Here is a 27541-nt window from a genome sequence, read left to right on the forward strand (position 1 = left end):
GCCGCCATGCGCCTGCCGCCGCCGCCGCTGCTGCTGCCGGGCCTGGCGCTGCGCGCGGGCGGGCGCGGGCCGCTGCGCGCCTTCGTGCTCCCGCACAGCCACATGGACGTGGGCTGGGTGTACACGGTGCAGGTGCGCGGCCGCGGCCGGGCCCGCGCCTCCTGCCCCGCCGCCGAGGGGCCGCGCGGCGCCCCGCGTGCGGCGGGGCGGGCCCTGCGCCGCGGGGAGTCCCTTAGCTTAAGAAAAACGCAAAAAAAGAGGTGCTGTGGGTGCTTTGTTTGCTGTTGTGGTTTGACATTGGATGTTGTGGAAGGCCTTTTTTTTTTCTTTACTGCATTTATATCTTTATATTTATTGACTTTTTATTATATTTACTCTTCTAATGGTTCATCAAGGAATCTCGGTTGTGTTCGTGTTTTTTGTTGACCTTTTTTTTTTTTAAATCAGATTAGTGAGTTTTTCCTCATTGCAAAAAAAAAAAAAAACCCTACTCAGAAATTTCGCAAGAGGACCCAGAGTACCTTTGTATTTTGGGTTGGCTAATGGCTGAAGATTTCCTCTGAGAAGTGAAACATCTAATTACCACTTTTCAGAGAAGACCCAATTGCTTGAAGCCCTCGTTCTCCTGTTATTAAATTGGGGGTATCAGCAATTTTGTTGGCCAAAAATCCTACGGATAGACCCAGAGGATCCACAGATCCTTCAAATGCTTCTCTAATAAAGTGGTGCCTAGGGTGACCCGCCATGGGATGCACGTGGCCCTAAACGCCTCTGGCTTTCGTGTGCTTAGTCATTAATGTCCCAGTCATGAGTGACAAGGTGCTATTTTTTAGTATTTCATGTCTGCATTTGTAATTTATAAAGCATTTTATTTATTATATCCATTCAGTAAACATCACAGGATACTGGAAAGCTTAATACTGATGGAGAATTCCTGTGATGGAAATGTATCAAGCTCTTTTTTCCTGAAAGGAAACCCATTAGGACCTGGTAGCATCAGTGACACCCCAATATTTGTAAGATGTGGCATCTGGATGAGTGTTTGTCCACATCCTACTGTTGGCTACAGTGTGGCATCCAAAGTAAAATCCTTTTTTTTACATTTAATAAGTCTAAAATTGGTGTTCAAATAAGCAAAGTCTTACCGATTATTTATACTGGGCCACTGTTCACAGTTTCAGAGCATCTCATTAGCTGGTAAAGGTTATGAATTAGAAAGCTCCTGCTTTTGCTTGCAAGTAACCTCCTTTATGGCAACAATTATTTTCAATTCTTACCCGCACCAGTGGTGTTTATGAGTTTTTATAATTCTGCAGGACTGGATAATGTCACACTACATAAATCCAGTGCAGACTGGGTTTGAGTCATAGTAAAGTTTTGCTGTCTGATACTTACCAAGGCGTTCCTACATGTTCTAGGTTCAGAGATTTAAATGCCCATTTTCATTGCCTAGTTGAGAAAGTATCTTCAATATGGTATTTAGCAATAAATTTGTAAGTTATTATGCAAGATATTTTAGTGCTGTATTAAATCTGATAAGTCAATTTTCAGCACTTCCAATACAGTGCACTGCTTACAATTAAAAAACATACTTGAATTGGATTTTGCAATCACTCTAAGTATTCTTGGATATTGGGTTTACTTTTTGTGGCCAGTGAGAAATTAAAATTCCCTGGCAAGCACTTGAGCATCACTGCTGAACATGAGTAAAACTTTTTTTACGAGGATAACTGGATTTCAGTTAGGGAAAGTAAGGGGAGAGGAGAAGTGCATTTCTGGTATAGGTCACAACCTTCTGTTCTTATTTCAAGATTTCCCTTTTGCCAGAAATTTGCATGAATTAAAGCTACAGATTCACTTTTCCTGTATCACTGCCTAAGAAGTTTTAAGGGGGATGGGGGTTCTGTATCTTCACCACTTCCAGGTGTGTGTGTGTGTGTGTGCTGTGGTGATACTTAAGCAAGTATTGGTAGCCAGCTTGACTCTGGGGCATCTCGTTTATTTTACCACATGGTTTTTCGTCAGAAAATAACAAGTCCAGTTGTAGGGCTTATCCCAAGATGACTTCACTATTTTTCACTGTTGCTGTTGTTTTTTTCTGTACTAATCTTTCCTGGAGCAGTTTGTGTATTCCTTTAAGTAGAAAAGTGATATGGTTACTGTTCAGGTAACTGAGCTATAAGTATATGCATATATAGGTATATTTGTTAAAAGAAAGCACAAACATTGCAGGAAGTTCTAGGATCTGTCTTGTTGCCTGTAGTTCTAGTCTGTAGCTTTTAGGGGAAGGATGGAAGACTGGATCTGGCCAAGCAGAAGTTGCTTTAGCAGAGATAAGTTTACCCGACATATAGTTATATACCATTAGCATAATTTAAATTAACATGTTTTTCCTTTGATGCCATATGGTACATTATAACCATATGAGGGTTATTTGGTAAATAAAATTATACAGTACAAATAAACTCTATTAGCCAAATACAGTTGCATTTCAGTAAAATCCATAAGCCTTATTCTGGAATCAAAGTGATTTATAAACTGTATAGAAATAGAATAAACACATGGTTCTCACAGTGTATGAGCCTACATCAAAATTCAAAGTAATTCTAAGAGCTCTTTGCTGGTGGTGTTTTACTCCATGCAAAAACATCAAGTAAAATGGAGTTATTTTTCATGACCGGAGCATCCAGGGCTATACTAGGATACTTTCCAGTTTATGTATCACTCTGTTATACATACACACACTCACAGCACAGAGTCATACTCTGCAAAAACAACTGTAGTAATTCAAAACAGCAGAAGAGCAGAAATGGAAGACAAAGGATGAATGTGTTTTTCTTCCATGTTGATGCAAAGTCTTATTAATGGCATTGCTGATTTAAATTACGCAGTGAGTGACAGGGTCAGTTGTCCCCAATAAGTTGAGGGCAAAAAAAAAAGCCAGTACTTGATGTCTGCTGGTCTTGGAGGAGGCTGCAGCGTGTCCTGGTGAGGTTGCCCAACCAAGGCTGGGCTTTGGAGCAGATGGGCTCCCAGGCCCTAGCTGTGGGTGTACGGACCTCGGTCCTTCCATGTGTTCAAAGGAAGTTCCTGGTTAACTTGTGCATTGGATCTCTCTTCTCAAGCCCCCATGACTTTTTGAAACAGCCATTTAATATATGTAAAATATAGAGATTGTTTTAAACTTTTTTTGCAGGAGAGTATGCATGCTTATGCAGCAAATGTCTACACATCTGTTGTGGAAGAGCTGACGAAAGGAAAGCAGCGCAAATTTATTGCTGTGGAGCAGGAGTTCTTCCGCCTCTGGTGGGATACAGTAGCCACGGATGTGCACAAGCAGCAGGTAAGTTGTACTAGAGCTGGACTTGCTGTGAACAAAACATCCATGCACTTTTCAGAGGCAAGAAGAGGCAAAGTAGCCTAACGTGATTTTACCAAGGTCTCCTGTAGACCATCTCTGAATAGACTTTGTAGGCTATATGCTACTTTTAATGAAAGAACCTTAATTCTAGAAGTAGTTGCAATACGTTAAAACTCCCAGCCATAGATTAGAGTGGTAGGAAGTAGTAACCTTTGAATTGAAGACTCTTTGCACCTTCAGCTCTTCTTTCATTGGTGCCTTTCTTATTTTGGGACATCCTGGTGTAAGATCTGGGTCACTTTGAAAGAATCTGAGCCATTATCTGAGGCTTATGAACTGCTGCCTACCACTGCTCACAAAAAAAGGACCTCTTCAGTTGAACAGTGCTCAAAAACTCCCATTTGTAAGCAAGGGTGATGCAGTAAAAAGACAATGCAAGATTCAAGAAGAATAGCTGTTTCTTGGGTCTGTTTATTTATGAACTGCAATCCCTTTCAGTCTTAAAAGTTTTAATTCAAGCAGTGTTTCTCTGGTACAGACATTATGAAGCTGTGTTTGTCATTTCTGCTTTCCTCTGGCATGCTGAAATTAAAGCCTGGGCCAGTAGCCTAGAAGCTGGTAACATTTTGCACCACAATACACGATACTTAAGCTTTGGACCTTAAAACCAGAGCGTGTAAAGATGCAGTTCGCCGTAGGTACTGATCTGAATGTACCCTGTGTTTCTTTTGAAAATTGCACATATCTCAAGTATATTGTATCCCTCAGACTCTAAGGAAACGGCTTATGTTCCTCATATTTATTCTCTCCATTAAAAGGAATGCAGAAGAATACATATTTATCACTTTGACCTCAGTAGTGCAAAAGGAGTAGACGTAAGTTTGCCTTCAATTTCTTAGTCTTTAGTCAGTTTGTGGTTGATTATCTGAAAAAGAAAATTCTTTTAACCAAAAACCTAAATTCTTTTAAATCTATGTCAGAAATGTTGAATATCAGGTAACATTTAGGAGCTATAGTGCTTGTTGATATGTAACATTTGTTTTTAACATTAGGAATTTGTAAGGTATTGGACTTGGAAATTAGGTCACTGATTACTGCCCTGCTTTTTTCCACTTGAACTGAAACATTAGTGATTTTCTATAATACAGCTCTTTGGTTTTAATTTAGCTTTTTTTTTTTTTTTTTCTAGTAGTATTTTACTTGAAATACAGGATTTAATTCTGATTTCTCTTGGAATATCTGCTTTGGATTAAAGTGGTAGTATTACAAAGCTAGCATAAGATGTGGCCGGATGACTGGAGCTGATCTTACACTTCAGTCAAGAGGGTATTTTGTAGTGAACTGTGTGCCAGCAGTCCTGCAGAGGTGAACTTGCTGGTTCTCAGGGAGGTTGTTTCCACAGAATGTCCTTGTGGGACACATTCCTGGCAGCTTCTCCTGGCCAGGAGTCAGGATGGGATATCGATGGGTAGAAGGTGTGTGGCCACGTGTCTGATTTGGAGCAGGGAGTTGAGGGCAGTGGTTCATAGTGATAGGTATCCTGGTCTTTAAGGATGCACTTGTCTTTTTCTAGAGTTGGAAATTATTTAAATAACTTGAATTACTTTTTTTTTTCCTTGAATTTTCAACCTTTCAGTGGTTCCACAAAATTTTAAATTTTCCCCAGCCGAAAGTCTGGATGAGCCAGCTTTCCAAACAGGGTGTAATAGCCACAGATGCTTTTCATGTAGGTCAGGACCAGTTCTGTGCTGACACCAGATATCAGTTATCTGGTCTCCCTGCATGCTAATCAGTCACCACAGTTGGCTGGAACTAATTTGTGAATGCGTCGCCCTGAAGCATTTTCACAGCATTGTGAAGGAGAGGAATGATTGTAATCAAAATTGACAATCTGGCATCGTATCTGAGCAGACACAGGGGCATTCAGTTGAAGGTTTCTGGGGAAATAGCCCTGGAATTGTCATCCTACATGACGGATTTAAAAAAAAAAAGAAAAAGAAAAGAAATTAATGGAGAATAACATACATATTTATACAGACTTTCTTTGATGGAAGCTTGAGATACCTTTGAAGTTTCAGGTAGTGAAGCAACTTCTTTTTTTAAACAAAGAAGACTTCCTAAGACTCCTAGAAAGGAGCACTGACTGTTGTCTTCCCCACCACACACACTCCTGCATCTGGCTTATTGCTAAAAGTTGCATCTGATGTTATGCTTGCAGCTTTGAGTGACTGAACTCAAAATGTAAAAGTCTAGTTAATTTATTGGCAGCTTTAAACTAGAAAAAGAGCAGAAATAAAGGCTAGCAATGATTTCAGTTAGGTAGGCAAACCTTATACATGTAGAATAACCATTCCTTGCTAAAACATTTTACGTTTCGTGTGCTGAGCAACCTGTGATTCGTTTTGGAAATACTTGGAGCAATAGTATCTGCTTTGAAATCCTCTGGCTTCACCTGCCCTGAGACAAGGTCTGAGGTGGCTCTGTGTGGGGACAGCAGCCAGGGGTCCAGCCAGGTAAAGACCGACAGACAGACAGCCCTTCTGGGAACCAGCACAAGGTCGGTGTCTCTGGGGCAGTGGATCCTTTGTGCCTGCTGGCTGCTGTCCGTCTGAGCCAGGCAGATCAATGCACCATGCAGCATATTTGCTTTTTCTGCTTCCTCATCCAATAGCCCCCAGTACAGCAGCCTTTTACCCCACTTTTGTCCAGGATACATTTTTGACAAGTGTTGAGTCCGTGTTTTGATCAGTAATACGCAGTGAGCTGAAATGACTTTGTGGCTCGTGGTTAGGACTAACATGACGTTCATCTTCTGTATCTTAACTTCACTATCACAGGTACATCAACTGCTTCGAGAGGGACGGCTGGAATTTGTCATTGGAGGGCAAGTGATGCATGATGAAGCGGTAACACTAATTGATGATCAGATTTTACAGTTGACGGGTATGTGTATTTGCATTTAGCCTTAGTTTTCACTCTTATGACCTTGAGGGCCTTGTTTATTTTTCAATTCTCTCTCCGGAATTTTCTGTTACTTTTTTGCTCTTTAAGAACTGGTGTCTTAATTTTTTCTTGATAGTGGATTACTTATATAAAAATCTCTGCTTTAAAAATTACTAAACAGTTCTGCAGTAAACAGAAGGGTTACTGAAAGCTAAATTGTGTTTAATTGATGTAGATTATAAACTCCTTGATAGCAGAGACCTTTTTAGCCTGTGCCTATTTGAGATCTTAGGTTCCTGGAAGGATAAATACAGTGGAATCAAGGATGTAAAACACTGTGGAAGAAGATACCTGGTAACAATTCAGGGAAGGTGGGTGTGCTCCGACTAAGTCTTCTACAAAACATGGGTCATGGGACTTTGTCAAGGTCATTCAGGCTTAGCTCAAAGACTTGCTTGATGAAGAAAACCCCCATTTGTAATTACTAAGAGGTGTCAACATCCTCTGTATAGGCACATATTTACAAGAGATGCCCTGTTCTGCATTTTAATATTCTTACTTCTGCTACCTGACATTTGGATCTGTTTTGCCTCTCCAGCTGATGATTTAAAGGGTCTTTTAGTGTTTTGAATTATCTCCATTTGGTTAATGAAAAGCAGCAGTCCAGATCATGCCATTAGCATGCTGTCGCTGCTTATCCATGCCATGAGGATGCAGCATGTTTTCTTTGAGGTGAGAGGAGATCTGTTAACACCAGCTGACATCCATGGCTGATATAACCCCTGCCCGTTTCAGGGCTGCTTTGTGAACAGTTTTCTGCATGGGACAGCAAAAGGTCCGAAAATGGTTTTGTCACACGCTGATGTGACTGCACAGCCACACAGGCCGTGTTCCTGGTGTGTCAGTGTTACTGGGAACACAAGAACAGCAGCTGCTTTGGACTCTCACTGAGTCACCACGTCACACAAAAGGAGAAGGGATGACTTTTCATCCCATTCCTGTGTGCAAAGCTGGTTATCTGGGGCTTAGTACACCCAGTCTATTTTTTTCCTCAAAAGAAAACACTAGTATTGAGTAAAGAACCCTTTTGTTAAAGCCCTTTTTCTTTCACTGGAGTTAGTTGCATAAAGCATTATACCTAATTTCATATTTAGTTTTGTGTATAAACATACAAAGTCTGTTCAGAAGAAGATTCAAGTTTAGTGAATTTAGCAGGAACAAAAATTACAAATAGATCTTGGGTTTTAGGATCCCCAGTTATCCTTCCTAAAAGTACTCCTCACAGTTTCCAATGATTCAAGTAGATGTGAACAAAAGATGTGTCCTTGCATTGCATGCAAGTTCATCCCAAAAAGCCAGTGCAGACATTTGGGGTCTACATTTCATGTCCTCTTCTGTTGTCCAGCCAACTGTGTTTTGGAATAGCCTTTCAAACTGCGCCTAAAATGTGCTTTAGTCAGCAGAACTAGAATGAGCCCATTGTTCAGGAACATTTTCATGGAAAAAGTTATTAGCCATTGATGAAGGGGGAAGAAATGCAACCTCAGTTTGATCAAACATGATCTTAAAATTTTCGGAGTAAACAGTGTAAAATGGAAAGGATAGAATTGTGTTTTTGAATGGTTCTAAGCACAGTTCAAAAGCCATAAAACTAAGATCCCTTTTTGGTGATGAGGATCCTGATGTGATATATTGGAGTTGTTAAACTAATTACTTTCCTGTTTTTTTACATGTATTTAAATAACTTGCCTGAATTTACCCTATGATCTGCTCTTCTGGCCTTTTTATTTATTTTAAATTTTAAAAAATAATAGGATTTTAGGATTACCGCTAACCTTTGCTTTTTTTTTTCTTTTTCTGTGGTATCGTAAGAATATTTATTTTGTTTAATGGATGGGTTCCCCTGTCCCTTTGCAATCAAAATGAGAACAAAGTTTCCTGAGAATCAGTAGTGACATTTCATCAAACACAAGCTCAGACCCTGCTTGTTGTCTCGCTGCAGACTTCAACCTGCCTGTTGTTAGTCTGAACTTAACCTGGCCCTGGGTGCTGTTTCCCAGGCCTGTCTCTAGTCACAAATTCTAATTGTTATTCCGCTTTTCTGAAGTTAGTAAGTTGTACTTGGCAGGGCAAAATAAATATGGCCAGTGTGAAGTTTTGGCTGTGAATTGTTGTATTTCTGAAGCCTCAAATGCTTGGGAAAACAGCAACGAAGGAGCTACCCTTCCAGTGCTTATCCATAATGCTATACGTCTATTAAACTTGTGAAATGGACTTGTAAAATGGTGCCTAATGTAAACAAATTTTCCTTTACAGAAGGCCATGGCTTTTTGTATGAAACCTTTGGAGTCAGGCCTCAGTTTTCCTGGCACGTAGATCCTTTTGGAGCTTCAGCTACAACGCCAACTCTTTTTGCTTTGGCTGGTTTTAATGCTCATCTCATCTCTCGAATTGACTATGATCTGAAGGCCGACATGCAGAAAAACAAGGTAAAAATATCCCAAGGATAGCCCAATATCCCCAAGTATCCCATGCCAGCCTCTCCTTAGTACTCTAAACCATGACATTAAGAAAAGCATATTTCTGACTTGTGCAAGAAAATGCAAATCTGCCTTGGAAAAAGGCATAATAAAATTGGCCAATTGAGTGAGGGGTAAGAGGGCATTGGAATAGCAGTAGTAGAGTAGAATTAAGATGTTTTAGGCTTCTCAGAATAAAAATATCTCTTTTTTTATATCCCTGCTTTAAAGTGCAGCATGTATTTGGGGGCAGCGGTTGTCATGCTTGGAACATTTAGTTGTTTCTCTGAAAATGATAATACTAGATCAGTCAGGGTTGCAGCTGATCAGTGTCTTGCTGAATTTAATTTTTGTTTCCAGTTTTGCCTTCTCTGGTGCAAAAAGCCCCAGACACAGTAAATATTTTTCCTAAACAATACTGGACTCTGGTCTGTCATCACGTTTATACACTGAATGATGTGCAATTAAGAGAATTTCATGTATGTGAGCAGGCTTTTAGGCAAGCTTTTGTGAAGCCTGGGTGAAATTTACGTCTTTCTGAAGAAGAAATATGTTGATTTCAGTGAAGCAAGGAGCTCCTGCCTCATATTTGGGGTGAATTATGATACTTTCTTTCTGCTAAAACCTCTTTTGAGACTTTGAGAATCTTTTCCCATCTTAACTTTGTTTTTCAGGCATCTGACAGTCTGGAGGCTTCCAAAATTGTAAAAATTCTATTTGAATTGAATAAGCATTGATTCCTGCTGACTATAATGCAATCTAGACTACATCTGAATCTTTTTTAGCTTGTAGAGGTTTCAAGTTCAACTGAAATAAGTAGAGGGCAAAGTCTGTGGAAAGGTTAAACAGCAGAAAAGCAGAAAATAAAGACCTGACTTCGTTTGGGCTGTCTTTAGCTGGTTCTTAAACCAAAATACTCGAAGTAGTACAAATGACTGATGTGCTAATGGAGAGTAGGGCAAAATGAAGTTTTAAGGGTGATGTTGATGGTAGTTCTGTGCTTGTCATCAGTGATGATGATCTCGTTTTTTTCTGGTTTGTTTCTTTTCCAGAAACTTCAGTTTGTGTGGCGGGGTTCTCCTTCCTTATCTGCAAGTCAGGAGATCTTCACCCATGTTATGGATCAGTATAGCTACTGCACTCCATCACAAATACCTTTTTCAAACAGGTTTGAAGATTTCCCAACCCTGCAGAAATGTTTTTTTTTTTGTGTTGTTGGAGTTAAAGCATTTTCTTTGTGCTTTTTCTTCAATATTCAGCTTTCCCTCATAGGCTACATTTAGTGAAAGGGCAGTCTGGACTCTGTAGAACTGAGTCCACTAAGTCCACCCTGTTACTCACCATCAAGTGTGCTCAGTAATCGAATTTTCGGAAGTAATATTTTATATTGACAGTCTTTAAAGAAAATACTTTTAACTCCCAAGTTCTCCATGAGCTCGAGTTTTGCTAGTCACTTCCTAGATTTTCTATGAGAGATCTTCAGCCTTTTTGGGTTGAGATGGTTTGTGTTGGCTGTATATAAACTAGAGAGACTGTAAAAAAAAATGTGTTCACTTAGTGGAAACAAACTTGAGCACTTTTGAACGGTAGCTTTAATAAGACTCAAATCTGAAACTTTATCTCACTCTTTGGCTGATGCAGTAAAACCCTACTTATAAGGCAGATCCTCCGTGTTAGGGAGTTTGCTGTTCTGTCCTATAATTTCTTTGGTTTATGCTAACAAGCATAAATCAGGAACTTGGAAAGATGCACAGTGCAAAAGAAAAACAGACAACCTATCCTCACCCCCAGAAAAACACTAGAAAGTAAATACTGGGAATGGGTGTAAACTATTTTTTGTTTTGTTTTGTTTGTTTGCCTCTTCTTCCCTTTGTGTCTTTGGTTTTTTATCCCAGCACTTCTGATGTGTTGGGTTTTGTTAGTTTGTTTTCCTTCCAGCTGAATAAATCCCGTTTATAACCTGTTGCTCTCTCTTCCCACTTAGATCAGGGTTTTATTGGAATGGAATTGCCGTTTTCCCGGATCCGCCAAGAGACGGTGTTTATCCAAACATGAGTCTCCCTGTCACAGCCGCCAACATTGAGCTGTATGCACAAACCATGGTTGCAAACATTAAGCAGAGGGCAGCATGGTTCCGGACGAGCGACGTCTTGTGGCCGTGGGTGAGTGTCTTCAGCAGTGATTTCCAGGTGGCAAGTGCACCTACAGCATGGGCAGTGTTGAGAATGGCACTTGGCCACAGAACGTGGTGCCCACGTGCTGCTACCAACCACCCGATGGTACGGTGGGCCCATAATGTCTCCCTAGTATTTATTATTTTTTAAATAGCTCCCTCACGCCAACTGTCCACCACGTCTTCCATCCTAATTAATCTAGACGGAAATGTGACAAATTGTAAAAATAACCTCTTGCCATATACTGCAGTAATGCTTCCTTTCTCTTCACCTTGCTTCACTTATTTTTTTGCTCCCTTTTCATAACCACTTAACAGAACATAGCCCTAAGTAAATAGAAATGATAGTGTTACAGGAAAGTGAATTAAACATTAAGTAGCCTAGGTCTGTCCTAAATATTGTGTGATCATTTTCTTATACACTGCTTGTGTTTTGTTTGGAAATAAAACAATTTCCCAACTTGGTCATCCAAAGAGTTTTTCTGCTATATGCACTCTAAATACTATCCTACCTGTGCCTATAGCACAGAAATGGTCTAGATATTTGTAAAAGTCATTAGAAAAAGTATAGCTTTGTGTAAAATGTGAATCTAGTCTGAGTTTGAATATTGAGGTATGCTCTAGACCCCATAATTACAATTAAAAATGATAAATCTTAAGGTGGCTATTTCACCAGAATACCTGGTTTGTGAAGAGAACAAAGTTTTCTGGCACGTGCAGTTTTCTGAGTCACCAGCCTGTTTCTCCCCTCTGCTTGGACTACAGCTGCTTGTTTTGACCCTTTTCACTAAAGGGAGAGGGAAGAAGTGGGATCCGTGCGACAGGGAAAGCTGAGATGAAGCAGTGAGAAGGGAGCTGTGAATGGTACAAGTCAATTCCAAATCCAGATCCAATCCTGCAGTCTTGCAGTAAAATAAGAAATTTTCACTCTCTGTTTTTCTACTTTATTTGCATTGGTTGTGATTCCCACTTTTTTTTTAAACTCACTGAAGTTCATTACTCATTCATACCGCTGTGCAGATTGCTACAGCTAACCCTAGCATTTTTCATCCTACAGACAGCTTGGAGTTCTTGGATCTTTTTTTTCAGTTAAAAATTTAGGGAACGCACATGGCTTGGTAGTCCAGACGTGAGATCTGATCCTGGCAGTTTGGTGGCAGGTTACATGAACAAGGCAGTGGTGGTTCATAACACAGAGTGCTTATTTGTGCAGGAGGAGACACCAGGAGGGTTTGGGGCCAGAGTGAAAGTTCAAACCTGCCACTTTAGAGGCCATAGAGGTACCATGACATATGGAATTGGACATAATGGATCCTAGGATGTCATATGGCTATGTGTTTGCATTGGTTTTACTGTAGGCCCAGTACTGCCATGCAGAATTTTAGGTGCTGTGTTGAGTGCTAGCGTGCATAGTCTACCAGCACATCCCTTCCTGCAGTGAAAAGTGGCTCCTTTTCTATAAGAAAGTTCTTGTGGATTATGAGTTGAAAATAGCACTGTATAAATGCAAAGGAACATAAGACTGGTAAATGTTACTTGTTCCTTAAAAATATAATTAGAATTTGCATTAGCAAGTCTTGTTCCCACTGACTTGCATGCTTTTCTTCAGTGTTTGCTTTGATAGGACTCACTAGCTCATTTCAGTGTGAAGTTATTTCCCAGTTTGTGCTGGATACATGCAGGAGATACCTAGATACCTCAGAAGAGCTTTCCTGTTTTAGAGACAGAATTTCTGCTCTTCTGATCAGCAGCTTCCCTATTAGGTCTGAGAGATTTCACATCCCGGCATTTTCCCAAGCTTGTTTTCTGCTCATAAGAGTGCTTATGGAAATTCCTTATTTTCCACCAAGTACAAGGAATGCAATGAGAAAAGAAGCAAAGTTCTTTCCTCTATATATGTATACATATGTTTTCCAATTGTCACCAAGAAGTTGTACAATAAGGTGTGTCAACACATCTCCTCCTATGTGTAATGTCATTTACTCATCAGTTAATCTATACAACTAACCTGACCAATTCTTGATGTTTTTGTAACAAAAATCGCCCAAATGGGCAGCCAAGATCAAAAGAAATACCGCATTATGATACCGTTAAACGGATCTTTTTAAGTTAAATGGTGCAAAGTCACCCCGCTGTTCTGTTTTCTGGATTTCAGGGCTGTGACAAACAGTTCTTTAATGCGTCTGTGCAGTTCTCCAACATGGACCTGTTGCTGGATTATATTAATGAGCATTCTGATCAGTTTGGAGTGACTGTGCAGTATGCCACGGTTGGTGATTACTTCCAAGCAGTTTATAACAGAAATCTTGCATGGGAGATTCGGGACTCTCAAGACTTCCTTCCATATTCAACAGGTAATCAAGTTCACGACTGTGTGATATTTGTCTCAAATGTGTATACTTAAAGTTTTAAAGAAATTGAGAAATAAACCAATATGTCTTCCCTTCTCCTTATGATAGTATTTATTTTTGCTATCAGTTCACCTCAAGTAGGACAAATTGATCTCAACTCAGTGGTATAAGAAAGAAGTAGTTAGAATATATCCTAGAGGTAGTTGAAGGTAGGAGATGAAGGAAGAGTGCCTGAAAGAAAGAGAATAGGAATAGAAGAACTTGGCAAGAAATCTAACTTGAGGGTTTGAGTTTGCTGCCTTTAAATAACAGCAGTGCCCACAGAAGAGCTAAGCAGAAGGCTTATCCATGGGTGTGTGATATCATGCAGATTTTTTAATGACCCAAATACGTCACTAATCAAGTTCTGTTACAATAAATGAAAGATCTGAGAAAACAGTGAACAGTGAGATAAATCTGTAGGCCTAAATCACCTAACTGAGATTTGTTAAGATGTTTCAGTGTATGGTTGAAGGAAAAATACTGTGGTATATGGAAAGCACTGCAACTGGTTAGCAGGTGGCACTGAGGAGAGGCATTGGGGAAAAAATGATGCCAGAGGGGCTTACATGTGATGTCATATAAAAGTAACAAAACCACGTGTTATGTTAATTTAAAGCACAGCTGAAATCTTAAGAAATTGGAAGGTGTTTGTCTGCAAGCCCTAAAGCAGAGGTCCTAGGACTCATTCTACTTCAGGTATTAATTTTGAATAACTTTGTTTCATGCTTAGACATGGAATTCATTCTTTTCTCTGCCTCCCACATGTGGGCATGCCTCTAGTCTAGATGTTCAGCAGTATCCTGCTTGCTTGCTATGCCCCTTACTCTCTTTCCAGAAAATCATCTGTCTAACCATATAATGCTTCAGGATCCATGGAACCATGGAAAAACTGATAAATTTAAAGCCACTCGAAGCAGATGGATGCGTGGCTGAGTAGAGCACTGTCCTGTTAATACCTAGTAGGGGGACTGGATTAGAGATAAGAAAGAAATGACAGGAGAATAATCTATAAATGTCTAAGGGAAAAGTGAGTCAAGTCACCAGTAATGATCCAGGGAATTAGAGAGCTCTTAGGTTACTGGTAGTGCAGTGGGATAGGAATGGGTGAGAGTAGAACAACTAATGGCAGCACCCCTTTTTATGAATGTCATAGCACATTGATTGCAGTTGCTTATTACTTCCAGCACTACAGCATCTCTTCAGAAAGGTCTGAAAAGTAATGGAAAGATAGGAAGGAAGGAAGGTATTGCCATACCCAGGGTCACAGCAATCCCTTTCCCCACTATTCCCCAAATCTTTTTTGAGTCTTGTATATCAATATATGCAGAGAGAAGGCAGCAGCTAATTTCTTGGTTTCTAATTTCATTAGTGAGTTTTATGGCACTGAAAAGATTGTCATTAAAGTACCCATTCTCATACTTATTCATAACTACTGCTACATAATTGCACTTACTCTTTTGGCACTGTGGATATATGCATCAGACTATTAGGATCCAATTTGGGGTTATACTTCTAATATTCCACAGTGTGTCTGTTAACTTTTTAAATGATTAAAAATAACCATTGCATCCTGTGAATCATTGCACGGCCTGATCCCTGACTCACTCATCTCCCCCCTGGGGTTCTTGTCATATCCAACAATTTACTGATAAATTCACTGCCAGTTCTAACCTCTAATATCCTTTTACATCTGGGCTCTTACCTGGATCTTTTGGCAGATTTTGGAGGCAGGAGCCAATTGTCACTAGTTTGAGTAATAGCAGCTCCCTCCATGTTCTCGGTGGGTGCCCACACATGAATGCAATCTCTTCCCCAAAGGCCTTACTCTGCCTTGCAACTGTGGGATGGATTGGAGTGCACTTTCTCCCACGTACTGTTTCGCTTCTTGATGATTAATCCTCCCTTATTCTTCCTATGCCATTTTACTGTGAGTCACTTACTGGGCTCAATGTCACCGCTGACATATGCCTTGGAAACTCAAATTTTTAAGTTCCAGACGTGTATTTCCTTTCTCTACTCTGCATTCATTGTACTGTGCTGGCATTTGTGAACTCTCTTGCCTGTAACCTTGAAAACTGAAATGAAATTCATTCTGTTTGAATTTTTACCATTTTCAGACCAACAGGATTTTTTTTCTAGAGGTTTTGACCAGAAGTTCACACTGGCAAATTGTTGCCTTTGATCCCAGTGTGATGGCAGGTTGATATAGTTTTGTATATTCACTTTGTAAACAAAACACTCTGGAACGCCTTTTTGTTAAAAAATATATGCATATACATACTCATATATACATGTATATATATATTTCAATGGCTTATCCAGAAAAGCCGCCCCCTTTGGTGAGGTTTTAAAAAATAAATCCCTGCTTTCCTAGTTTACTATATGGGCTACTGGAAAGTGTTAGCACAGTGAACTGTTGCAATTCTTTCCACTGACCACTTGAGGGCATCTTTTGATGTAGTTTGAAGTGCTGCGGTAGTTTGAAGTCAATTTGTTTCACTTCTTGTGCTCCATTTTGAAGAAATTTAAATTTAAGGTCAGTCTACTTGTGTGCCTGAAAGGGAACAGTATGGAGGGCTTACAACAAGAAATAACAAGCAATTATATTGCACCTCCTTTCTTGCCAAGACATACAGTGTGTTTCAGTGGCACTTTTGGAGTTGTCTTGTGCAGGTTATTAGTGAAGAAACTTCTGCAAACTCAGATTTATTCAGCATGCAGCAGCTTTATATGAACAGTCATGTAATAACGTAGGAAGGCCCACAGGAGGGATTGTAGGTGTCCAGAGTGTGTGTGTGTGTGTGTCTGCAGCCCTCTGTAGGGCTGGTAGCTGCTCCATTTCATTGATGTATAAACCGGTAGGTTTCTTTTAATTTGCTTAAGAAGTTGTACAGTAGTAGTCTAGTAAACAACAAATAAGTGGTGGCTGAAATAGCATTTTGACATGTGTTGGGACTCTTCAACTCTTACCAGAGCCCTTCCAAGCGTGGACGGGGTTTTACACCTCTCGGAGCGCGCTGAAAGGGGTCGCCAGGAGAGCCAGTTCGCTGCTCCATGCGGGGGAGTCCTTCTTCACCCAGTACGTCCGCAAGCAGCCAGCAGGCTCCCTCTGCAAGTGTCAAGCCCTGAAGCAACTTCAGAGCCTTAGATGGGCGGTTTCAGAGGTGAAGATTGATATTTTTTCTCCTAAAATACTTATTGCCTGAAAGTAAAGTTCTCCTTTTGCATTTCATTCCGCATGTCTCCAGCTCGTTTTTTCTGCTGTAGCAAGTCAGAAGTAAAAATTTAGCAAACAACTGTCCCAAACCAAAACTTAGCTCCTCTGCCTTGCCTGCAGGATATGGTGACTGGCAGATGTTCTCTTCAGCTGCAGAAAGGGCTTATAGTTCCTAACTTTAAGCATGTGAAACTGCTTTTCTTGATATTTTATTATGTACAAAATGGTTACAAATTGGAACAAGCTGAAAACTACTGATAATCTCCATCTGCAAATCAGAAGAGGAAAGACAGATCTGTTCCTTCAAAGTTCAGCTAAGAGATCAATCTCATACCAAAAAAAAAAAAAAACAACAAACAAAAAAACCATTCATGGGCCTTTTGTTGGTAGTAAAAAGAAGAAGAAAAAAAAAGGGCCGGGTCTCTGTAGGAAAGGAAACCCCTGTCTTGTTACAGTGTTTTTGCAGTGTTTGTGATTTTTGTGACTTTGACTTTTGTGACTTTTTTCCAGGTCATTTTAGTAGTTTTTAAATACTGAGAAAGGCATATATAGAAAATGAAACCTGTGTTCATCTCATCTTTTATTGTTTTGTCCCATATATAGTCATTTGGAATAGGCAAAACAGATTTGTGAATGTGGTTGCAATACATTATTATTTTTAAAATTACATATCTGTTTTATATATCTGTGTATATGTATATATCTGATTATGTTAATGCAAATGCAGATCCGTAGCTGTCATCCAGTTGCATTGTAACCTTTCAAACTACTTTTAAATGCAAGGTCCAGCACCACGATGGTATAACCGGCACAGAGTCTCCCAAGGTGAAGGACATGTACATGGATAATTTGATGTATGGAATGTTCAATGTAAAGAAGCTGATGGCTTCCATAATCTTTGACATGAACAACGCCGAGAAGAATGAAGAGGTCTATTCCTATGTTTACAGTAAAGACTCAGAAAAACTAGGTAAATCTTAAAAACAAACAAAAAAACTTTTCTATTTATCCAAGTCTAGTTTGAGAGTTATCATGTTTTCTGTCAAGACAGTCAAAATGTTCTGTATCGATGAAGTTTTGCAAACTAAGCTCTGTGACCAACAGCTAGAGATCTGCTAGCTTGAAGGAAATTCAGATGAATTCATGAGTTCTCAGATCTCGGGGATGTGGAACCAGGACCGTTCAGCTGTTGGCAGGTAGCTCCACGGCAGCGGGGGCTCCCAGCCCCTGGCCTCAGGTGCTGGAGGACGTGGTGGTTGGTGTAATTACTACACTAACCCCACTGGGCAGCATAAACCTCTGCAGTAAGAAGCACAGTCATAGTTAAGAAAAGTTCTTCCTATGGTGCACTGTCAGCATATGTAAAAAAATGGCAGATTTTTTAGAGTATATTCTAAATATTGTACATTCCTTTTTATTTTTACTTTGGGAACTTGGTAAACTCTCAGTTGCAAAGAAGGTCATGGGCTGCACAACAGATAAGTTCAGTTTGGATTTTTTTTCGGGACTCTTTTTTACATTATGTTTCTCATTTGATCTGTGTAACTCTGGAAGTTAATACTGCATGACAATAAGTTGCAGTAAGCTTCTTATTTTCGCTCGACACATTTGCATTCGACTCAGGTGTCACTTGCTGAATACAGGGTCTCTTTGTACAGAATAAATAGAAAAACAAAGTGGGAGGATTTTTCTATTAAGTGCTGTAAAATGTGTACTTTTTTCAATCATGATGTTTTATTGCAGGGTTTTATGTTAGAATTTCTTAAGAAGATCGCACTTAGACAGATTTCATACTTTTTAACATCACCTGTTAAAATGCAAACATAGTAGTTGTGACTGATGTCTTCTCTGTGTGTGTACAAAGGTACCGTGGATGTTGACCAATACGTTATTGTCTATAATCCACTGGCATGGAACATCACGACCTTCGTCGTGGTTTCTATCAGCCAGCCATACATCAGTGTTTATGATGAACTGGGACGCTCTGTACCCGCACAGGTACTTCAGGTTTCTTTCTTTCTCTCATTTTTGAGTTCTAACTGACTTTATCCTGCATCCTGACAAAGTGTGGTAAAATTCAGTATCATAGTGGAAGGAAAGATTAGTTCAGACTGGGATTTTCCTAGTTCCCCTTTAAATGAGTGTTCACATGCCTGCTCTCAAAATAGAAAATTCTTTTTTTAAGTGTCCTAAAGGTCTTGGTCTTCTTGTTTGGTTTGTCCACCTTGTACGCCTGTTGTGTGCCACCTAGCACTGCTTGACATTACTGTTTTTTTCCATTAAAAAACTGTTCCAGAGTTGGTCTGTCCTCATCTCCTTTGCCAGAAGTAATCCATATATGCATATGAGCACCCACTTCAGCCTAAATGAAACTTTTTTCCAGCAATTAGAAGATTTTTTTAATTATTTATATATAATTTATATAAATAATATATATATAATATGTAATATATAATTATATATTATATATATCATGTATATTATATATTATACTAATAATATATATAATTTGTATAAATTAAATATTTATTTTTCTCAGATGTGCTGTTCAGAAGTGCTCCTTCCTCTTGGCATGCTCCTCCTTCTCGACAAAAATAAATCTGGAGCTCTGAATGCTCATGCGAGTATGTGCTTGAGAGGGACTGTCTTTTTCTCATACTAATCACATCTCCAGTGCTCTTCCATCATTTAACTGATAAGTCTCGTGTGTGGTTATTTGCACTCATACGTGCAAGTTGGCATGTGATTGTAATCAACATCTGTCATTTCATTTTCACTCACAGGTCGTTAAAATAACGCCAGCCTTCACCTTTGCTAACACTTAGCCACCCTCTTTCCTTCACTAGAATGGCTAATTTGAACTAAACTCTCTGAAAAAGTGGTACAAGTCCACATGGTAATGAAGAAATGCAAGAACAGTTTGTTTAGAAATCTCTCTTTGAATAAGTTGATTTTAGTGATTCAGGGCTTGGAAGACGTGAAGAAAATTGCCTTGTCAGTTAATTCTCTCTTTAATGAAGTGGTGTTGTGTGTGTTAACTTACAGGTTCAAAGCTCAGCAGAGTCCCATTTTACCTATGATCTGTACATCCTAGTTTCAATAAGTGGCCTGAGCTACAGAAAATACAATGTTAAGCCTTCTCTTGGTAAGCAATCTGCATTTATTGGAAGATCAGTTAAGTACAAGCGAAAAGACATAACCCGTGGATACCAAAAAAGTCAGCGTTTGTTTCCAGTGGTTAACAACTGCTACGAGGTCATGTTTGACCAAAACACTAACCTAATGCAGAGCATTACAGAGAGGTGAGCTTTCCTGCTTTTTCTATTAACATACCAGATTCTGTAACACCCTTTATAAAAGTAAGTCCAAATACTGTATCATGTTTCTTAATTCTTAGAGTTACAGTTACTTTATTCATCTCCAGTTCATGTGTTGATGTCTACAGAAGGGAGAATACTGTCACAGAAATCATGCCATACTATTTCTATAATGTTGTTGCCCTGTTTAATCATATAGTCAATATCAGCCTATATATTAAGTAGTGTATCCAAACCTCATCAGAAATTTGTTATATACCACACTAAAAAGGGATATGAATGTGTGTTCTTATTAAAAATAACTTGAGAACACACAGTACAGTTACACAATGAGCCCTAAGTAATAAAGCAAGAGCTTTCTCCTTTAATCAGTAGAGCTTTGTGGGTCCTCTGTCACTATTTCTGTGGCTGGAAACTACAAAACCTTTCAAAGGACAGCCAACATCCTTTCTTGTGATTAGGCAAATAGAGCATCGAGGTTGAGGTGAGTTTGGGGGTTTGTAGATCCTCTTCCTCAGCAGACAGGAATTGGCCCAGTTCTGCAGATTCGATGGAGCTATGCAGCTCTCTGAAGGCTCAGAATTCAGATTATCTCAGCTGGATACTGATAGCAGATCCAAGATCGCTTTTTCATTGAATCCAGTGACTACCAGATCTCTTTGATGTTTGTGTTTGTTATTCTGCCTCTCAGGAGGGAGAATTTATCCAGTAGAGTTGGAAATAAGCTTTAAAACTATAGATGACCCTAAATTGCAGAAGTAAGTAGCTTCTGTAAGTGCTTTCAGATCCTGTTTGGTTCCAAATCCCAGTTTACACTTCCTCTGTAATACGGAAGAGTAAAAATCCAGGTTTGAATCCCTGTAAATACCCATAACAGGAGCAATGAAAAAGACTTGAAGGTGTTTTGCTTCTTGGTCATTTTGTTTATATTAATACTCCCTAAAACTGTTGGCAGTTTAAAGTCATGTGCCATAGACCATTGACTTGGCCCTTCTAAGAAGCAATTTTCCTGCTTTGCCAGCAAGGAGCTCTAATGTCCAATAGATCAATAGAGTGAATAGCTGAGAGCAGTAGTGTCTTAAATTACCTTCAGATGGTTCTCCAAAGAGTGTGAAATGGAGTCCTGAAGAGTTTATCTGTAAGTCAGCTTGAGGGTGAAAGGAAAATAGATGATGAGTGTGGATTTTGCCATTATATTGTTTTTATCAAAGGTGAATGTGGAAATCTGCATCATACCAGTTTACCTAGCTACAACATTGGTTAAACAAACCTGAGTATTAATGTAGTTATATGCTTCATTTTTGTGTGGGAGGCCAATCTTTGATCCAAAGAAACTTGATTTTGCATCAAAACAGTGCACTAATGTGGATGTTGTTAATCTTTTAAGATATTTCTGTCTTACTAAAGTATAAAATAACATGGAAAATCCATTTATTTACATGATGACAAATGTCTTAACGGGAAGCACTTTCATTCTCTGCCATCCTTATTTACTGAGTGTTATAAAATCAGTTATTCTGGTACTCTGAAATCTAAGGAAGCAGATTTTTCTTATGTTCCCACCTCATTCCCATTGCAGTTCAGCTTTGCAGCTATTATGTGCAAAACGTGTTTGTAGGCAATAACCCTTTTCCCTTGTGAATTCACAGGGAGACTAACCAGACTGTCCAGCTGACCCAGGAGTTCCTTGAGTATCATGTGAATGGAGATGTGAAGAAAGGACCCATTTCAGATAACTACTTATTTGCCCCAAATGCTTCAGCTGTTCCAGTATCAAAAGCAGTGGGGTTGGAAGTAGTTTTTGGAAAGTTAGTGACAGAGATACGCCAGTATTTCTACAGGTACAGCACTGGTGCCAGTTCACTTCGCTTGTATGTTCATTCCTCTATAAATATATGTGAAAGAAATTCTGTACTGTTTAGGTCTTAAAAGATCTAGCATGCAGCTGGTAAGGGTAATGCAGAGGAAGCACTTCTTTTACTAGAGCGTGTTATAGGGGGAAGGAGGTGAAGATTGTTTGGAGTTGCTTTTTTTGATTTTGCTTCTAATATAGCTTCTGTTAAGATGCAGTTTTCATGCAATTCCGTGAAAACTACAGCTAACATCTCCATAGAATTTAGATATGACAATTCATTTTTTTGGCCTATAGAAACCATTCATATAGAAAATTAATTAGTTAATGACAAAAAGGAACAATGGATTGTGCATGACAACATTCAGGGGTTTAAGGAGCTAGCTGCTTTTCTCTGTTACTTAGTTTGTAACTTCTCCATCATCTTCCCCACCACACAGTTATTTGAGTGACGACTTTTGGTTTAAGCTAATTTGCGTTATGCTGTGATGGTAGTTAGGAAGTTGGGAACTTCTGAAAGCAGAGGGGAATTTTTGCCTCAAAATTATCATTATCCAGGTTGGAAAACTTCAGAAATGGAACAGCATGACTTTTGTAGAATGTAAATGTATTGCTTAGGAAGCCGTAATTATTTATTAACCAAACTTGGTTGTTAATGTTGCATACACGTATGCAGACGTCTTGAATAATTTGCAAGTCCTGACATAAGGGATCTTTCCTCTCATTTCCCTAGTAATGTTACTGCTCAGGAGTACGTATATGCCATGTATACCAGGATGTATACGGTACCAGAAGGCTATGATGGAAAGTTGCTTTGCCACAGGCTAGAGCAAGAATACAGCGCTGGGCCCTTGGAACCAAATCGTGAGGCTGTTCTAAGAACAAGCACAAATCTGAACACAGGGCAGCTGCTCTACACTGACAGCAACGGATATCAGATTCAGAAAAGACCATTCAAAGCATATGTGAATAACACAGTGGCTCGGGTAGGCTCCGGGGCATAATCCAAAGTCACATGTGTGTGATGTCCATTCTCTGTTAGTTTTAACTGAGTTAATTTTGGCGCTCTCTGACTGACTGTGTTTTCAGAACTATTACCCTATGGTCCAGACTGCCTATATTGAGGATGATAGCACAAGGCTGGTGCTGCTTGCAGATAGAGCTCATGGTATCTCGAGTCAAGGAAATGGGCAGGTGGAGGTAATAAATGCTTTTGTTTTTCCAAGAGAGAATAACTTCATGTGTGCTGATGCGGAGAGCAAAGCACGATGGCTGATCCCTGCTGTGACACTTGCCTTACATAGGTGATGCTTCACAGGAGGCTGTGGAACAACCTTGAGTGGGACCTGAATTACAATCTCACTTTGAATGACACTTCAGTGGTTCGTCCTGTGTTCTGGCTGATCTTAGGAACCAAGAGCCTCACCAATATGTTGTATCGGCCGAGCGGCCTGGCGTTAGGACACAGACCAGTTGTTATGTTTGGAGCATTAGCAGGTACCTCATTCCATCACCTATTTTTAGCGTCCAAATGGCCTATTTATTTTATGTGGATTTGTGTTAAGTTTATAAATGGAGACTTTAAGCTTTCTGTGCTTGGGAAAGGCAGATTTAGAGCCCTCTGATGAGTTTGCATTAATTTCCAGCATGGATGTTGTCCAAGTGTATGAAATGTTTCTGTTATGCAGTTATCTCTGCTTTCAGAGGAGAACAAGTTACAAAGCATCCAACAAGAACAAAATATTCACGTAGGGAATTAGTACAAAGTAGCTAGTGCACCATCTATTTACTTCCTGGACGCTGAGTCCTTAAAAGAATAATTCAAAACAAGGTTATTAAAGCTATTTGTTTGATTTATTAACCGAAAGTCAAGACTGGTAGAGGAATAACAACGTCAAGTTGCAATGAAGTCAGCTTTGTGGGAAGCTCCAAGGCACTTCCTTGGCAGTTAGTCCTGCTCCTTTTTGCTGTGTATCTCACAAGGCCTCAGAGTAGGAAGAACAGCATCTGCTTTCGATCGGCCTGGGCAGCAAAAGCAGGAATCTTTTTACTGCTGCCCGTGCTCTAGCCATGCTTGTGTGCCTGAGAAATGTTTGCTCTGTTCCATGCTGTGTGAAGGAGGTAAGCGGGAGCTGGTCAGGCAGCTCCAGCAGGATTCCGTGACTGTCCCGCCCAACCTGCATCTCCAGACCTTGAGCATCCCGGGGTGGAAGTACAGCTCCAATCACACACAGCACATCCGCAGTGTTCACATGGGTAGGTACCACAGAAAATGTAGCTGCATGTTACGCTTTAAAAAGCTCTGTCTTCTCTCTCTGTCTCCTGTGACTAGTACTTTTATTTATTCAAAGTGCTAAAGCCCTCTATCAGGACAGTTAACTGTACTGCATGATTGGTCTGCTCGAATAGCAGCATTCTCTCCTGCTTGAGTTTATGTTGCAGTTAGTTTCATGTCCTGTTAGCAGTGGCAGCTGGATGTTTGCTGTTAGTGCCCTTGCTAATAATCTTCAAAGATAGGAATTTAATTCAGAGTAAATAGTGAGTGTAAAGCTCAAAAAATCATGTTTTAAAAATAGTTCTATTTTTTAAGCAGGAAAATATTTGCCTTTTGTTTTTCTCCTAAAGGCAAACAGAAGCAAGCTGATGCAGACTTTGGTCGTGTCCTGCTAAGAATTATGCACCTGTATGAAGTGGGCGAAGATCCTGTGCTGTCTCAACCTGTAGTAGTGAATTTGAAGGTAAAACCAGTCCTTCAGAACAGAATAGCACTTAGGGTGTCTTTGCCGCAGAAAAAAATGGTTCTGGAATGGAACTTGTATTACGGACACCACAGAAGGTAGATTTGAAAACACTAGTAAAACTCCAAAAGGGGGCAAGTTTTGTATTTCCTCAGCTTTGCTCCAAAGAAGCGATTATTGCAGATGCAGTTACCATAGGCACAGTAGGAAGATTTGCATAAATATCTGTAAAACTGTTGCCATTGGGGCGAGCTTCTGTATCTCTAGTTGCCCTTGTGTTGCATGAACTAGAGCATCTTCTAAAGTCTCTATTGCCCTGATTAATAGCTCAGTGCTATAGATGGTCCACCTGCATACCTGGCAGCACTATTCACCTCTGAATAAACTGTGATTTCACTGCTTGCTTCTTGGTTTTTGCTCGCAGTCCTTGCTGAAGGGATTAGGATCAGTAGTGTTGGTGGAAGAGCGGTCACTCACAGGTACCTGGGATGCAAGTGCCTTGCAGCGCTGGAGGTGGAAGACTGCCCAGCACCCCAGTAAAGGTAGGTGAGCAAGGTGATGTCTGCATTGCTCTCTACTGCTGAAGATCAACAAATAGTCCAATTCAGGATACAGAAATACCCGCAAAAGTAAAAACATGTTGGTGTTGTATATGACAGACTCGGGCCTTGCCACAGCCTGCAAGCTGTTTAGAAAATATTCACTGTAAGTAATAGGCTGCTGCATTTCTCTGGATGATTTACTTTGCCTAGAAGTGTTAAAAAGCTTGAAATATTTTTGGAGTTAACTTTGTCCAAATAAAAGTGGCAAAGCTATGAATTCACACTTGTGACACAGAGTGTTTTTTTTTTTAAGCCACTGATGAGTTGTATTAATCTAAGCTTAAGCCTGTGCCCAGAAAAACTAGACAGCTGGCGTTAAAAATCCCTGCTGTAATCAGCTTAAAGGACTCCGCTGATAGCATCCAAGTTCAAACTCACACTTAAGTCAAATGCTGTGGGTGACCTCATTTCATTCCTCAGTCTAGTTATTTGCTTGGACATGGTCCAAGGATTTTGTAGAAAATCTTGTTGAGATTTGGACCTGGGCTAGCTGGGAGGTCATTGCTGTCCTGACCTGTGGCTAGGAACCTGCATGCTTTAAAAAATGGACTTAACTGTGGCCTGGTGAAGGGAAAGCACTGGAGGACAGTGAAAGCATCTTCCCTAATCTGGTTGGAAATAATCCCTGTAGCTTGTGTGTTGTGTCACGGAGAGCTATGAGCTGCCCCCAGAAATGTAGAAATGCACGTGAGTGAATATAAAAACAGATTATTGATAAGGTGATTGTGGTGTTTACGTCTAACCTTCTAGGTTAACCCAGATGAGAGCTAAATTTCAGCACCTTAGCGAATTTTCAGTAGTATTTGGAACATGGTGCTGCACAAGAATGGGGGGTAAAAGTATAAAAGCAAGTTATTTAGAGGCCACAGAATAGAGAGGAAACTGGTTTGTGGAACAGTTGTGTTGATTGTCACTCGTGATGAAGAAATGATGTATGAGCAGGGAGTTGCTCACATCTGCTGCATGAGTCACTGAATGAAAAGTAGGTTGTTGTGTATTTTAATATTATGAATGAGTGCGTCTTAGCACCGTGCTGCTGTAGTTTGAAGCAGATGAATTCAAAACATTGAGATGGAAAAATATGTACTTCTTTTTCAATGAGTCACATATGTTTTTTGTGTTTTGCAGGATTCTACAATAACAGAAAATCCTCAGAAAACTGTACGGTAACTATTCATCCAAGGGAGATAAGGACTTTTTTTGTGTATTTTCAAGATCAATAAAATTGGCACTGTATTTCTAGAGTGTTTATTTAATAGGTTCCAATATTTGAAGACGTGAGTGATCTTGAAAAAAACATTCTACTGCTGTTAATCAAAGGAAGAGTCATTTTAGAATAAACTTTAAATTTGGTTGAACTTTTAGCCTGAATTGTGGATATTTTTGGTTAATTATTTACAACTCAGTTTTTCCAAAACATGCTATGCTTAAAAATGCACAGCCAACGTTGGTGTTGCCGTACAAACATACTGGAGCTTTCTTGTTTGCCATGGATGGTTTTAAAGTGGTTGTTTCTGTGATGCTTCATTGTGGAGCACTTAGAAAGTCACATTCATCCTCTAGCCTTGAATTGTCTTTTTAATGATGGCAATCTCCAGAGTCTTTTCTCAAGGTCTTTTTATTGTTAGAGGAAATGACTTCCAAATCACAGAGCAGTAATTTGCCCAGTGACATCCCTTTCTGTGGGAGGGAGGGATGCCTTGTCAGCCCCTTGTGCTCTGGGCAACAACAGGAAAGTTGCTGCTTTGCTGCAAACCGAAATTCAACGCCTTTCCTCTATTCTCTGCATTGTTAAGTTCATTTAAACCATTTCTCTTTTAAGCTTCAGAACGGGTTGGCTCTGCTTTGCCTTCTTAGTCTTTTCTTCTGGATAAACTAGCTCTAGGCTGTAGATGGAAGAAGGTTTTTTTGCCACGTGGGCAGCAACTCCCGCATCAGACAGCTCTGATAACCACAGCTGCTCGTGCTGTGGTTGGGACACCCCAACCTTTCCTACTTGTCGTGCTCAAAGAACACGCAGGAAAGATTTTCTTAACATGAAGTAGAAGTTAAGTAACAAAGGACGGTGTTCAGGGTTAAACTCATAATAGGTGCAAATTCTAAGCAGATCTAATTGAGCTGCAACTAAAGGAAGCTGAGCAGTGGCTGGTGTTTCTGAAAGCAAGAAGTTGCACTTTTCCTTTCTTCTGCTCGGCTCTAATCAATGCGGAGCTGCAGAACCTGCTGCTGTTCAGGTGTCGCTGGACGTTTCTGCTGGGGAGATACTCAGCAGCCGTCTGGACACAATCCTGGGCCACGTGCTTGAAGCAGAGGGGTTGGCCTGGATGATCTCCAGAGATCACTCCCAATCTGAACCATTCTGTGATTCTGTAATTTTAATTATTCCCATAAAAAATCACGTGGTTCAGACAGGCCTGTCACTTTTA

At 39.9% G+C, this 27541-nt stretch overlaps 1 protein-coding gene across 1 annotated transcript; it reads left to right on the forward strand.

The window, feature by feature from the left end:
* On the forward strand, positions 1-26391 carry MAN2B2 (mannosidase alpha class 2B member 2). Its single transcript, XM_088539993.1, has 19 exons — positions 1-132; positions 3197-3343; positions 6199-6304; positions 8621-8793; positions 9876-9991; positions 10808-10985; positions 13152-13350; positions 16363-16553; positions 17390-17576; positions 18471-18604; positions 19652-19908; positions 21573-21764; positions 22509-22761; positions 22865-22975; positions 23080-23272; positions 23894-24031; positions 24401-24513; positions 24938-25055; positions 26244-26391. Exons 1-19 carry the CDS (start codon positions 7-9, stop codon positions 26336-26338), a joined length of 3027 nt encoding a protein of 1008 aa, XP_088396119.1. The 5' UTR covers positions 1-6; the 3' UTR covers positions 26339-26391.
* Positions 26392-27541: the final 1150 nt, after the last annotated feature.

The sequence above is a fragment of the Tinamus guttatus genome, unplaced genomic scaffold, assembly GCF_059628265.1.
Source record: "Tinamus guttatus ecotype Peru unplaced genomic scaffold, ASM5962826v1 Tinamus_guttatus_pri_ptg000052l, whole genome shotgun sequence".
Taxonomy (NCBI): domain Eukaryota; kingdom Metazoa; phylum Chordata; class Aves; order Tinamiformes; family Tinamidae; genus Tinamus; species Tinamus guttatus.